The following is a 15,984-nucleotide window of genomic DNA, read 5'->3' as shown; positions in this document are numbered from 1 at the left end:
AATAAAAACTTAACTGAGCAATACGAACTATGGCAGAACACAGCCTTTGAATCCGGAACGAAGACGTCATTACAAACTTAAAAAATGGTGGTGTCAAGTTTAACAAACTAAATAAAGTGTGAACATGAAAAAATATTAGCAACACTAATTCTTTAACATTGATTTACTTTCCTACTTTCCCATCCGCAGTTCCAGGCTGAAGCCCAGCTGCTTGCGTGCTCTTGCTATGACTCCATAACTGTAGTCCTCTCATTCAAATACAGATTTTATGGTGGTCCTAGGCAGCTGCCTACCTTTGCCTAGTGCAAAGACCACTCTTGCACGACGGAGCTGGAACATGCAGCCACTGTTGCTCTCACTAGATACTGGTAATGAGAACTGGAACCTGCTTTCACCTTATTTAGGTTCAGGTTGAATTAGAGGAATCAATAAATCCTGATGAAGCATTTTTCCACTCATAAAGCCATAACGCTGCACTGCTTTTATCATTATTTAAGGTCAAATTTGGGCAAATATGACAAATGTGATTAAATTGTGATTAAAGCTGCACTGTGCAAGATTTGGGGATTTGGGGACCTCTCTGGTGGAAATGTATAACTGCATGCAACGTGTGGAAGAACACTTTGTGGTGTGGGCTGTGCCTCAGACCCCTTCCCCGAGCGGATGAATCTAATGATTGCGAGTGAGTTGAAGGAGAATCTGAAGAGAATTCAGTCAAAACTTGCTGAAGGACGCGTCTTCTGAGGATGTGAGTGAATTTCCTACTGTCATCATATCTTCATCAGTATAATGTTAATTTTGCATTTGAGACCTTAAACATCGAGCTAGTCCTTCTTTTTGAGTCTGTACATGCGACATTAATATGTAAAGACGTATGACATGGTCTGAAAAACTCCTGCAAAATCCAATCTGACACCTCCGACTTTTAAATGATTATTTCAGGCTTTACAGGGCAACTCTGAGCAGCGCATGCTCAAACTATTTTAGTGTGTTTTTTTTCAATAATTCTCTTTTTTCTGTTTTAACAAAAAAATCATTACATAATACTGCTTTAAATACACAACCTAACGAGATTAATCATGATAAAGCTTTTTAATCATTTGACAGACCTAATAAAAACAAAAAAGCATATAAATAGTCTGTCAGGTTGTTTCTTACCATAAGACTAGGAAAATTCAAAACGTGCCTTATTATCACGCAAAGTGCCAACTAATCACTACTGAACAAGTGAAGAAAGTAGGTTTTAATTGCTTTTTTAAAATTGAGGAAGTGTGACAGCTCTTCTGTAAATATTCACCTAAGACTATTGATCTTTTTTAAACTTGTTTGAGGATGAAATGAAATGACGTGGACACACTCACACATACAGAAACACACGCAAACACACTGTTATGCTCACCTGCAGGGCTTTGACGTTTGATGATGGCTGTTTAGACATTGTGTAGATTGACGTCCACGATGTCGCTGCAAACAAAACAGAAAGTGAGCATTGAGCGATCCGAATGTTACCCCACTGTGTGTGTGTGTGTGTGAGTGAGTGTGTGTGACAGTGTAAAAGTTAGGCCATTGTTTGCTTGTGCCTTTCAGGTGCTGAGGGATAGTCTTTCCGTTGCTAAGCGACTCCTAAAGTGAAGAGGCAGGGAGGCACTGGACCACCTGAATCATTCATACACACACTCAGTGGAGTTCAGGTCATGAGACACACACAAACACACACTAGCGTTCTAAATTCTGGAGTATATATATATATATATATATATATATATATATATATATACACATACACACACCCAGAAGGAAAAGCGGTTTATTGTGTGTTTGTGTTTATATGTGTGTGTGTTGTCGCTGTCCAAAGAAAACCATGCATCTCCATTTTTGTTGATTTTCATTTTTCTACATCATTTCAACACACCAGCTGTCCTTCACATTGTGTAAAAAATTCATGATGAATGGACCAATAGAAATGCTCTAAAATCACTTGGAATAAACCCTCTTTACAATGACTTACAAACTCTATATGTTTGTAATTACATTATATTTTTCTGATGATAGATGAGTTAAAACCAGGTATAAAGCAATGCATTATATTAATGTTTTTACTTCATTCTCTCATGAAGTAGTGTAGTGCATTACAGTTTAAATTCATGTTGCTGTAGTTATTGTAACTATTGTTACTGTAGTTACCAAATTTATTCTAAATTTATTTTCTTGGTAATTGTCTATTTATAGCAACTTCTCCTCAATGTGTCTGTATCATGATCTGACCACTAAGATCCTAATTCATATAGAATTTTTTTAATTTTAAATCTATAGGATCTCTGATGTTGCCTGAGCACAAAGCAGCCAAACCATGTGGCTAAAAGTGAGTTTTAATGACTTTTTATTGAATATTTATCATATTAAATCTACTCTTTTGGTCACATTTGTATCAAAACCACAGAAATTCCTAATTTGATCGTGAATAAAAGTATGAAAATTGCATGTAATCAAAAAATGAAAACTGGGTACTGTTAGATGTTCTGCCAAAGTATAACTATACAAACGTCCACCACTTTAAACCAATCAGAACAGGTTCTTTTTCTTAATTCTTACTTTATTCATTATCATACTAAATAAATACGTTTTTTTGGGGGTTTTTTTTATTGTGCCAGTCTGTCTGTTTGATTTGTTTATCTATTTAGCACAGCTGTCATTATGGAGAGGAGTGAACTGTTTTACCCCAGGAGGTTCTCAATCCTCCCCTTTCGCCCCTCATTGCTCACTAGCAGCTCAGCACAGTCACAACATTTCACACACAGAGAGCCAACAGTGTCCTAGTGAATCTGATAACAGAATAACGAAGAATATTTCTCACTGCTTATATGAATTAAACATATCTTAGTTGATTTCCATTCTACTGGCCACTAGGCCTGCAGAAAGAGGTTAAATAAAGTTTTGTTATCACTTCTGAAATATTAGCCATTCAAATATACCTGTATTCTGGATATTAATTTTACTGTAACTTCATTCTGAGTCATTTTAAAAACATCCACAACTCTCTTTATCCTTGTGAACACAAACTTCCTACAAATACAGTTTTAGCACCAGCATCATAGAATCATTTTTGTATGTATCAGCAACTGTTTATTTAATTATTGAAAACAGTGATTGTGAACATCTAAATGGTAAAGATGTAAAGATGTAGCTCTTTATTTCAATGCAAACAGATTCCCTCACACAGCAGCATGATAAAAAGCCTGTGCGCTGTTTGGAACTAGGAAAACAAAAGACAGGGTGATAACGGCCGCCTTCATAGAAGGATGAGATGTAGAGATTACGGACGGTTATTATCATAATCTAAATACACGGAAATGCACTTGTTACTCCATCTCAGTCTGAGCATGTAAATGAACCTGAAAATGCCTCTGGCGAATTAGCACAACATGTCCTGGGATGTTGGCTCAGATGTATAGAGACCACAGATAGTACAGACGGTGGAAAAGTGTCTCTTACAGCCACTCATTACCAAACATGTGATGTGTGAACAGAGAGAAACTGTAATATTTTTAAATGGCTCATTCTACCAATTTGGTTCAGATCAGAGCTGAAATGTTTCAACTTTTCACTGACTTGGACTTTGCTTCGAGTGACCCAATACCTTAATTATGTCTATCTGATTAGACATTCCACTTTGTCACCATCAAAACATCATATCATGAGCTAAAATTGTCACTACCAAAACAGTCAACTTAACCAAATGTTTCGGTACTGACAATTTTAGCTCATTTTGAGCAGAGTTCAAAAACACTATCCAGTACATGTCTAGCAAACACAGCTTTGAACAGTTGCACACACATAAAATCATAGTATTTTTCATTAAAACACAAAGTTTATAAATGTTTAAATACTGACAAATTTTAATGTTACACACTGATTTTCAGTCTTCACAACAAATTGTATCTAACTGCTCATCACGTGGCCATGAGGGACAAGGATACAGTCTCACTTCCTGCTTTAAAATGCAGGGGTGTGGCTAAAATAAGGCTCCACCCACAGACTAAAACTCTGTGTTTCGATAGTGACGTGAGGACAGCACTTTTTAAATAAAGTTTTTAATTTAAAAATTAAACCCATAATGAATCTAAGCCTTTCAACTTTTAAAAAATAAAACTTTTTTAAAATTTAAGGTGAAAATTAGGCTGTTCTCCCAACAGAAAGCACAAATGATGATTTTGTATGTATTTAGCTTATTACTATCTCAACTAGTGCATTTGGTTGAAATAGATCATGCATAGTGTTTGTAAATATTTAAAGTCTGAATACTTCATTGGTTTTTAAATATTTTTTGGGACCTGGGTTCAGTAGAATGGTCAATATGTGAGATAAAGTAATGATACCATTTGCCTGAATGTGCTCTATTTATATTTCATCTTGGGTTAAAGTACAAAAAACCATAAAAGTACTGTGAGTTATTATAGTTGTTATTTTGATAAGTAATTTCTATCAGCTTCACAGTTTAAAAATAGTCTTTGTTAATTAACGTTAAAGGCTACAGTCTTGCTTACTTTACACGTTTTGTTGATTTAAGTGGACATAACACATACTCTACAGAGACCATAAGGGCACATTTTCTATTTGCGTTTGGATAAATATTGGAAAGAAATAAAGTATAAAATATTACATTCCATAACTTTTTCACAGGCTACATTTTATGTTTTTTTCTCTCAATATGTTAAATTCAGCAAACAGTATTTGTGCATTATAAATGTACAGAATGTTCTCAAGATGCATTAACTTTACTTGATTCAAGTGTGCACATCATTTCCAAATGAATGCAGTATATTATACAGTTATTACACATTACACAAGTACGTCTTTCAGTTTACTTACTGTTGGCAATCACTGTTGATATAATAGAAGTTATTAAAGTGCTCATTTGAATCAAGTAAATTCAATGCATTACTTTTTGCTGTGTAATTAAAAGGTGCTCGCTGCAATACGACGGCCTGTAATTTAAGATGTTTTCAGGCGTAGAAAATACTTATGGGGCATTTTGGCCTAAAATCAGTGTTAAATCTGTTATTGCATCTCTCAGCCTCATCAGTTCAACAGATTTCATGATGTATCCTCCCTGCGTTTTCATCAGTGTTCTTGCACTACAATACCCAGCATGCATTGTGTAAATACATCATACTATCAGTGAGAATCTTTACACACAGTGATAAAGAAATGCACAGATGTGGAGGCTGATAAATATAGACATGATGCATGACTTCCTAGCAGCAACTTTAGTTGTCAGGCTTCCTTATGAGGTAGCCAGCCACAGAAAAAAGCCCTCCTTCAAGTATCCGCCCCCAAGAATTGTAGTTTTGAAGTTGTCTCCACTTTCAAGATACATCATCAGAAGGGGATTCCATATTTTGAACTGGAAAATCTTTCTCTAGGGACCACTGTGGCACCACTGAAGGAGACAAGTAGACATATTTACAACAGATGTGCACTGGTTGCATTTTAAATTTGGCCAGAACGTCCCTTTAAGAAGGTGTATGTCATATAATTTTGGAAGATTTGTACTTTACTCTGATTATTTACATTGAGTACTTTTACACAGTTACATTTCCAAAACACAAAAACATACACTTTTTTCTCTTCACATTTAAAAAAATTCATGAAATTTTTTTGAGTGCCAATCAGCTGAGTTTCTACGACGGCATTTTAGGGCCACTTTAAAAAAAAATTGAAAATAGCAGACTTTGAGAATAGTCATAATATTTTGAGAAAAAAGTGGGATTTTATTCGATTAAAAAACACCAGATTGTTATTGGTATAAGAAACGGCTGAAACGGCGGTGCAACAAACTGTTTAGTGACCCTTATTAGTCCCATAATGGTGAAATTTCACCTCCGCATTTTAACCCATCCGTGCAGTGAAACACCACATACACACTAGTGAACACACTCACAGAGCAGTGGGCAGCCTTATCCACGGCGCCCGGGGAGCAGCTGGGGGTTAGGTCCCTTGCTCAAGGGCACTTCAGTCACGTACTGTCAGCTCAGGGGATCGAACTGGTGATCTTACGGTCAAAAGGCTGGTTTCCTAACCTCCAGCCCACAACTGGCCCCAATGTTTATTCAGAATAAAGAACCAGACGGACTCGGAGGAAATTGTCTCCAAAGAGCGCATGTAGTTTCACAGGAGACAGTGAGAATGATAAAATGATCGATCCTGAAGGAGTGAGTGGATCTCTGGCGCGCTCGGCGTCTTCGTCGTCACCACTACAGCAACTGAGACCCCAATGCGTTATGGCAGCCCCCCTACAATTAGTCCACTTTATCCTCGAAATATCGCAAGTTTATTCTTGTAACTTTACGAATTTATTCTTGAAATATTACAACTTTATTCTCAATTTTTTTTTTTTAACAGTGGCCCTAAAACGCAGTCATAAGTTTATATATATATATATACATACATACATACATACATACACCCACTGATCAGGCATAACATTATGACCACCTCCGTTTTATCAGCTCCACTTACTATATAGGTGCACTTTGTAGTTCTACAGTTACAGACTGTAGTCCATCTGTTTCTCTGTATACTTTGTTAGCCCCCTTTTACCCTGTTCTTCAGTGGTCAGGACCCCTATAGACCCTCACAGAGCAGGTACTATATGGGTGGTGGATCATTCTCAGCGCTGCAGTAACACTGATGTGCTGGTGGTATGTTAGTGTGTGTTGTGCTGGTCTGAGTGGATCAGACACAGCAGTGCTGCTGGAGTTCTTAAACACCTCAGTGTCACTGCTGGACTGAGAATAGTCCACCAACCAAAAATATCCAGCCAACAGCGTCCTGTGGGCAGCGTCCTGTGACCACTGATGAAGGACTAGAGGATGACCAACACAAACTGTGCAGCAGCAGATGAGCTATCGTCTCTGACTTTACATTTACAAGGTAACAGTGAGTGGATAGTTTTTAAAAACTCCAGCAGCACCGCTGTGTCTGATCCACTCGTTTACATGTATCTTAAAGGTACAGTAACAAAAGCAGCTGTCTAATTCTAAGTGATAAGGAGAGAGTGCAGAATTGTCATGTTAAAGTGAATTACGACTGTTTTTGGGACATCAAGCCACACAAACACAAGTGGACCTTAAGTAAAAACATAAAATACACGACTGTTAGATATCTCAGTTTCTCAGGAACTACGCAGTAAACACAGCTAGCTCATGGACTGATGAAAATGTGGTTTGTTTGCAAATATGGATGGCCACGGGAGAGGGACTTTCCAGCTCTAAAGCTGCAGAGCAGAATGAGTCCTCTGCCAATGTAGAGAGAAGCACAGGCTTTATACAGATACTGATCTAACAGATGGCAGATTTCCAAAATGCTTGATGGGGCTGTTAAAATTAAATATAGCAGACTAACTCTAAATAACAGATAACTAAATACACTAAAACGTCTGCTTAACCCCAAAATACAAAACCTAACCGGCCCTTTAAGAGTTATAGACAAGACAGACTGAAAATCTCAAGTCCAGTGTTATACCCCTTAACCCCTCGAAATCCCAGGCGTTTTCCATACTAAGTCTTATTATTCAGTAACTACAGGGATTTTGGTGCAAACTGGCTGAGCTATTCTTAGGTTAGAGAAGTGTGTAATAAAACTTTGTGCCTGCTGGCAGACCCTGGCTTTTTAAGGGTTAACTTTATCTGTTAAAACATTTACTTTCTACTTTTGTTTAAACCCTTTGGCTCCAGACTTCAGTAAGATTTTGACATAGTCTCCATACTTTGACCTTAGTACAGTTTCTCTGCACTTTGTCCACTCCTGAATATTTCAGACGGACCCGTTTTCTCTCTCAAAGTAACGAGTGTGGACGCATGGTGCAGAAAGTAGTGGCGTAAAAGTAGGATATTACCTCGAAATGCAGTGTCTCCAGTAAAGTCTCTAAAAATAGACATACTTTAATTAGATACTTCATATTACACATTTCATTACTGCCCACCAGTGCATTCCGTCCTTTTACACTCAGAGGGATCTTGACGGGTCAAGCTGAGCTCGCAGTGGGGGAGATACACTAGCACATTGCTAGCAGCCTTAGCGACCGTAACTGGGTTGTTGTTTACATCAACAGTGGGGCTTGGGGACTTAAAGTGGTCTGCAGCTCGGGCCCTGAGCGCCGCTATATTTATCTCTACAGAGAGAGACCAGCTGCCCTGCACACAGCCTCCGCTCACATACCCCACATTAAACAGTACTTCACCCCCCTCCCAACATATTTTACTCCCATACACAGGCATGCAACAGTTTGGAATCAATGCTTTCATGAAAACCACTGTAGTTGTATGTTCAGTCATATGCAAAAGTGTGAACATCCCCAGTCAAATGACATGTTGTGTTTTTCTATGTGAAAGTAAGTGAACACGTCCTCTACAGAGAGCACACTTGAATATGGCATTTTTCTGCAACTTTTAGTGAAAGAAATGTGCCATAACTTTCGCACAGGCCACATTTTATGTTTTATTGCTTTTCCAATATTACACAAAGCAAATAAACAGTAACTGCATTAAAATGTGTGTGTGTGTGTTCTCTGTAGAGGATGTGTTAACTGCATATGACTGGACATGTAATAAGATTATACAGAGTGTTAGCATTTAACAATGAGTGCGTTTACATGCACTCAATAATCCGATCATGATCAGATTGCTGCAGTTATCTGATTATTCAAATGGTCATGTAAACACACTCCGATCTAGAAATCCGATTAAGAAATCCGTTAAAGAGAACTGGATTTAAATATTCTTCATCTTCTAAATGATGTATCTTCATATTTTCAGGTAAAGTTGTGTGATTTTTTAAATAAAACGTGGCATGAAGTTTGAGTTTTACGTTACGTTTATGTCACGTCTTCTGTGAGTTTACTGGATGGTTGCAAAGAAGAAATCTGATTACCGCCTGACTTATGTAGACCCAGAGTTTCCCCATTATCTGATTACTCAAAAGCATGTAAATGTGTTGATCGGATTACTGACAAAATCTGATTTTCTGCAGTTATCGGATTATCAAATGTAATTAGGCCTAAATCCACCTGGATCAGCATTACCGAGAAATATAACATTAATTAGCTTACAAATGAAGCACATTATATGAAATGCAAATATATATATATAGTAGCCCAGTGTCACCCAAATGTTCCAGAGTACAATAAATTCATCATCGAATATGAGTCTGAAAAATTTAATCATCTGTCCGATGCCAGTATATAACAATCAGCTCTTTATAACAATCATTTGCCAGTATTGCTAAGATCGTGACATCATGCATTCCTAATATTGTAATACATTGTAATATAGCAGGTGATTCCAAACTTCAGAACTATATATATTTGGGGGAAAATGGGGAATGTATTTGCACAAGATTCATATTTTTTTTTACAACCAACCTACACAAATGAAAATGCAAACTTTGTTTCCAGCACCTACAACTGGAGAAGAATTCAGATGAAAGCGCATCACAAATGTTACAGCTTACTCTGTACAGTTTAACTGCACTGTTTTAATGGCCTAAGGGGGTTGATGTGTGTATAAGTCCCCCCATTCATATTTGTATGAGGGGACTTATGGATGTCTCTCACTGTATTCACTGGAAGGCTTAGTTGTAACACTGTTTTGAAAGGTTAGAGGATGGAGGTTGTACCTTTTAGAGATATGAGTTAGCAATGACACCAATCTGTTCACAAAACTGTTTATCACATAGGCATACATTTAAGGGGGGTTAGAGATACGTGCCCCCTTTATCTCCTTAAAATCCTGGCTTATTACATACTAAGGCTTATTATACAGTAAATACAGGGACTTCAGTGCAAACTGTCTGAGCTATTCTTAGGTTATAGAAGTGTGTAATAAAACTTTGGTCCCTGGCCTTTTAAGGGGTTAGTGGATGGAGGGGGGTGACTCCCCCATCATAAGAAAGCTTCTACATCTACAGCTAAACTTTTGTGTCTAAGTGACACCCATGTATGTCTATCTAGGCTTGCCAGGTGTCCACTTTTGGACCATAAATTGTCCAAGAATTGCTGTAACATTACTTTGTTGGTCATCTATACCAGTGTTTCTCAACCCTGGTCCTGGAGGCCCACCGTTCTGCACATTTTTGTGCTTTTCCTGCTTTAACACACCCACTTTAACTCAATAATGGGCCGATAAGTTGTATCGGGTGTGTTGGAAGCAGTAAAAACACTAAAAAGTGCAGGAAGAAGAAACACTGATCTATACAACATAACTGTACAACAAATTTAGTAGCACAAAGGAAGCAGACAGAGGAGAACATTTATTAAAATTATTTTTGTACTAAGCAAACTTCCTCATTCATTCGAAAGCGAAGGGAAATCTTTTAGCTCCTGTGGGTCACAACCCAGTCAGGTTAACACTAGATGAGAGGCAGTCAGCGTCTTCTACATGAGGTTAATTCTTCTCTGCTCTGTTATCTCACATCAGCTTTTGACAGCGTCAACTATTTTCATTATACTGGTTTTAACGTCCAGTTGAGTCTCACTGTAAAGGAGTAGTGGTATGGGCAGTGCCTCCCAATGCCCCTTAAAAGTGGAAATGAAAACCATGCCATGGTTTACTGCATTGGTCACCAACCACTGTCCTGGAGACCCACCTTGCTATGGAGTGCCACATGTGCTCCAGCCAATTAACATCTTCAGAACTCCCTGATTGGTTGGATCAGATGCATTAGTGTTAAGTAAGGGGGTGGGGCAGCATGTTATATGCAAGCTGGTGCTAAATTCTGCAGGAAAGTAGTCCTCCTGGAGGATGGTTGGTGACTACTGCTTTCCTCATCTTTTGTCTGCTGTTTTGCTTTAAATTTTTATAATGTTCAGTATATATATTATATATATATATTATATATATATATATATATATATATATATATATATATATATGAACATTGTAAAAATGTAAAGCATTGAATTTATTTGATTGTGATTATGAATATAAAACTGTTCCCTACCTCTACTCTCTCTCGCCTGCGTTATCTCACTGTGTCACCACAGACTCCATTATTCAAACCAAACGTCAAATTCGGTCTTCCTCTGAACACATGTTGATTTCTAACAATAGTGCCATGTATGCCAGGTGTGTTATGAAAGAGCCCACAGCACAAACGCGCACTGTTTATTATGCAAAGCAGCACGATGCTGTGGCCTCAGGGCCGTGTTTAGAGGCCTATAAGGACGTTCACCTCGTCCTTATACTACCAAAACACTGCTGCCAGCAGCGTTTTTCGCAGCGCTGAAACCTCAGACTGAATGTTAAGTGGACGTTATGCCCTTTAAATTGACCTATCTTTAGTGAATGCACTGAGTCTGTAGGCCCAAAGGCTGCAGGGCCCAAAACCTCCACCCTCAGGGTCAATAACATCATATATACTGCATTAACCCTATTAATATCCATTTCTGAAATGCTGAATTTGGTCCACAAACCTGAAGAAATGACATCAAACGATTAAACCATATGGCTAAAAAGTTCATTTATCACATTAATTGTAGACTTTTGGTCACATTGACTGCTGTTTTCTAACAAACCAGAAAATTTGCTTGTGAAAATGACATGTATTCTAACAAATGGGCTGGATGTTCCTTCAAGGTGTAACTAGACAAATCCATGACTTCACGCCAAGAAGAACAAACTCTGTGGCTTTATATCCTTACCTTTCAAAATCTAGTCACTGAACGAGAATTAGGTTAGTAATATTCATGCATTTAAATAATAGCTTTTGGTTTGAAATATGAAGCATTTTGGATATAACTACATTCTCATTGTTATGCAGCTTTCTTATTTATCATTAAATCATCTACAGCTGTTTTTCATCGTGAACAGATCTAAAATGTCATTTTTTTTCTTTACAGCTTCCTAATTAGTTGAAATATGAATTTGTACAGAACAAACATCTATCTAAATCAAATATTTGTTGATTTTCAATATAAATGAACACATTCTCTAAAGTGAAAACACTTCTGCACATTTTATCCACAATTATTGTTTTATTTACTAAATTTAACAAAGTGGAAACCATAACAAAAGTTATAGCACATTTTATATTTAGTTATATGTTAAATTCAGCAAATAATTACAAATTGTGCACTACTGTGTTCTTTGTAGAAGATGTATTGTTTTATTTATGTTAAATTGATACGATAATAAAAAGCTTAGAATTTACAGAAGTAAGCATTGGTGATTTTATTTATAGAGAAAGAAAAGGTCCAAAGCAAGCTGGCAGTTTAGCTCTATTTGCATGTTAATTCATTTGCATATTTTGTCGTGTTGCATATTTTGTCATGTTAAAACCACATTTTTTTCAATTGTTTATCAATTTCATCTTTGGCATATGTATACAGTCAAACTCACATCTGGCAGAATGCATGTAAATTTAAGTTTAAATTTAAGCATGTACATTTTTCGTTGGCTCCTCAACGAAACATTGGCATGAAATAAGGCGTGCTTCACATAAATTATTTGTAAAAGAGGTGCTGGTAGGCTGGTGCAGAAGCGGTGCATTTGAAACCACTGCATGTAATAACTTATTGCGATGGAGCTTTTAGAGGCATTAAACTCTTCCTACATCCTATCACCACCACTGTGAACAATTCTGACTTGTTAAGTTTTTCTAAAATGGAGCATTTCACATCAAACCACTCTGAATGACTTTGACTACATCTTTAACATTTAATTAACTTATTCATTTAAGAATTTCCTTTTGCTTCTCCTATAAATGTGACATTTTGGAGATATGAGGTTTTGTTATGGTGGTTGTATAAACTATTTAAATGAGTTTTTTTAAGTTAAGCAGTAGGTCAAAATACATGCTTATTTATAAGTACTATTTGGCTCTTAGCGTGCCGACACTGCAGACTTCCAAAAACTGTGATACATTATACTATAAGAAAACAAGTGTGACCCGCCAGCTACCCAAAGACTCTCAACACTCATATACCATCACACATAAGGACAGCCATTCATCTTCTCTTGCCCTTCAGCGTCTTACCTACTGCTAGAACTGTCCAACGGCGTTTTCCTCCGTGTTTAGGCCAGGCCAGGTGCGGACGTGCCACTTCCTCTTCGTCCCGCTCTCTCCCTCTCTCCTTAATGGGCCAGTCTGGTCCCGCGTGGTCCGGCGGTGTCTTCGATGGACTCGCTCTCCTTCTCTCTGCCTCTCTGTCCCTCTCTCTAGGTTGCAGAGTGGCAAAGGGATTCCTCTCATATCTGGGATTTGTTCTCACTATAAATAGCCGTGTGATACACACTGCTTTCTATCTACACTGACCACACACTCATCACAGTCACTTCTTCATACACTCTCTCTGTGTAACTCTCACACACTGATATATAGTTAGTTAAGGCCTACTCTTAGATTGCGTCAAAGCCACATACACAGTCAAACTCACAGTCATGTGAAATCCCAAAGGAAAATGGACTATATTGCAAAATGTTGAATTTATATATATATATGATGTTGGAAGAAAACCTTGTATCTCCATTTTTTTTTTGGGGGGGGGGTTCAGATTTTGTCATAATTTAAAAATAACTGTTACGCTTTACATTGTGTGTAAATTACATGAAGAATGGACCAAAAGAAACGGCCCAAAATGACCTGGAAAAAAGTCTGGTTCCATTGACTTACATTAAAAGTAAAGTAGATTTTTTCCTTCTTCTGTTAAGTTATTATTTTGGAGATACAAGTTTCTCTTCCAACAACAACGATATACATACATACATATATACACACACACACACACACACACACACACACACACAGCACTGTGCAAAGGTCAGAGATCAGCCCTCATTGATTTTTTTGATTAATTTACAGTTAAAATGGTCATTAAGTACAAGTTACTCATTTTCCAAAGCAGAGAACAAATATTTACCAATAAATTACACAGAGGCCTCATCAACTAAATATAATATCATTTTTTCGGTACTTAGTACACATTACCTCCTTTTGCCTTATTTTTGGAAGACTCGTTTGCAGGGATATTTTTCCACACCTCCAAAGTTCAGTCTTAGAAGTTGGTATTTTCTGTTTCACGCAATCCAAATAATCTCAAACACATTCAGTGATGTTGAGGTCTGGACTCTGGGGTGGTCAGTCCATTGTTCAGCTTCTTTGTTTGATGTGTCCGTCTCCTTTTCTCAGTGAGGTTCTTCTTGACAGCTACACATCCTTTCAGACCCATAGCGCTGAGTCGTCTTCTCACAGTGGAAGGATGGCTGTGGATGTTTTCAGATGTGAAGCAGCTTGATTTTCTCCTCTCTCTCAAAGACAACAGCTTTAAGTGCTGTTTATCTGATGGGGACAGTTTTGGTGGTCTACCAGGTTTTTAGGAGACCCATTTTTTCATTTATTTTCCTTTGTCTTTACCCTACCTTATGGAAATGGATTATCTTATATCTTCTCAGAAATATCTCCTAAAAAATGAATTCTTAATACCTTTGCACTTAAGTGCCATTTTGGCTGTAAATTTAATAAATGAAGAGTGCTCTCTGAAGTTTGCATTGGACTGTTTTTCCATAAGTATACAATTTATTGCTTTAACAGCCTGGCTTCATTCAGTCATGCCTGCTTCATTCACATGGACGAATCCTCATTCAGGCTCATTTTCTCATCAAAAAGCTCACTATCAGTGTCATTAATGCCATCTCTTAAGTCTCTGACCCCTCTAATGCACTGATAAGAAAAGGCCACATACAATTATATTCTGCGAGTCATACTTCCTCTAGTGTGACACTTCAATCAAACGTAAGTTACATGAGGTAAACATAAAATTAACCGGCATTCATATTTAAATTGCCACCAGGCCCATGAACACACTCTATGAGTATATTTAGCTTCAACCCAGATCAAAACGGCCTCGATGTACATGGAGGGTGTGATGAGGAAAATGGAGCAATGCCTTAAACTCCAATTAACTCCATTCCAACTTAAACTGCTAAACTGACAGAAAGATCTGAGATGAGAATTAAAGCTAAGAAACTAATGGATGCATGAAACCCCCAACTATTCAGCGTCAGAGAAGCGTCAAAAGCCACGGCCCCTCTGAAGTTTACCTGTTGTGATGTCAAAGCAAGATCCGCGCTACGTTCCTCGCTGTAGTAACGCAAAACACCACGGCCTCTTTCAGGTCCTCTCCTTCTCCCCTGTCTCAGACAAGCTCAGTAATGCTCGCTCCTTATTAAGATCCTGACCCAATTTAAGCTCTGGCGTGCGGAGCTTAAATTGTCCAGGGAGCCTTCTGATTGGCTCACAGTTTGACATGACAACTCATTCCCTGTGGCACCAGTTCTGCCAGTCTGCAGCATTCTCAGGCCCAAACCAGGCCGGTTTCAGCTGACCATAACAGGCTAAAAATCTTGTGTCACTTCTCAGTTAGACAAACAACATAAGCCCAAAGTCAAGTCTGACCAATAGAAGAAGAGCAAAGGATGTTCATATTGGACAACCCTCATTTTTGGCTTATCAAGCTAACTCACAAAACTAGTTTGTATAGCAGCCCCAGAGAAGCAGGTTAAAATACCATTATGCAAACAAAGCATCTGAACTGATCTACACTCACTCAGTCGGCAGTGGATTGACACTCAGACATTTAATAATGTCAGTGAATGTAAGATTGAGAAGAAAACATAGGCAGTCATTATATAAGGGTCTAATAAAGAAGCCAGCTGTTCTGCTCTTTGACACCTATAAAAATAAAGGTGTCAGAGGGTTCCTTTGTGATTCCATAAAAAACCTTTCAATGAATGGTTCTTTAAATAATAAATGATGTATATGATTTAAATTTCTTCCTAATTAAATGAGGAAAATATTCAAAGTGTTCTGATATGAAATGCTGTATTCTAGAGAAATGTACTGTGTTAGAACCGTTTACAGTGATAGTGACAGGAACCAGGAGTGTTCAGTGCCTCTAAAAGCTACAGTCATATGCAAAGTTTGAACACC

At 37.7% G+C, this 15,984-nt stretch overlaps 1 protein-coding gene across 3 annotated transcripts in view; it reads right to left on the bottom strand.

The window, feature by feature from the left end:
* smpx (small muscle protein X-linked) overlaps nucleotides 1-15,984 on the bottom strand; it is a 32,692-nt gene that overhangs the window by 9,811 nt on the left and 6,897 nt on the right. Inside the window, exons 1-3 of one of the 3 annotated variants that reach the window (XM_036558177.1) lie at nucleotides 15,096-15,168; nucleotides 13,033-13,214; nucleotides 1,400-1,464 (exon numbers count right to left, since the gene is read on the bottom strand). In XM_036558177.1, coding sequence (XP_036414070.1) covers nucleotides 1,400-1,438 — 39 coding nt within the window. In that variant the 5' untranslated portion in view covers nucleotides 1,439-1,464; nucleotides 13,033-13,214; nucleotides 15,096-15,168. Of the gene's footprint in view, nucleotides 1-1,399; nucleotides 1,465-13,032; nucleotides 13,320-15,095; nucleotides 15,169-15,984 lie in introns of those variants that run through there. The other 2 variants (XM_036558178.1, XM_036558179.1) reach the window with 2 other exon arrangements.

The sequence above is a fragment of the Colossoma macropomum genome, unplaced genomic scaffold, assembly GCF_904425465.1.
Source record: "Colossoma macropomum unplaced genomic scaffold, Colossoma_macropomum, whole genome shotgun sequence".
Classification (NCBI taxonomy): Eukaryota; Metazoa; Chordata; class Actinopteri; order Characiformes; family Serrasalmidae; genus Colossoma; species Colossoma macropomum.
Note: the sequence above shows the minus strand (reverse complement) of the source record. Positions and strands in the feature narration are given on the sequence as shown.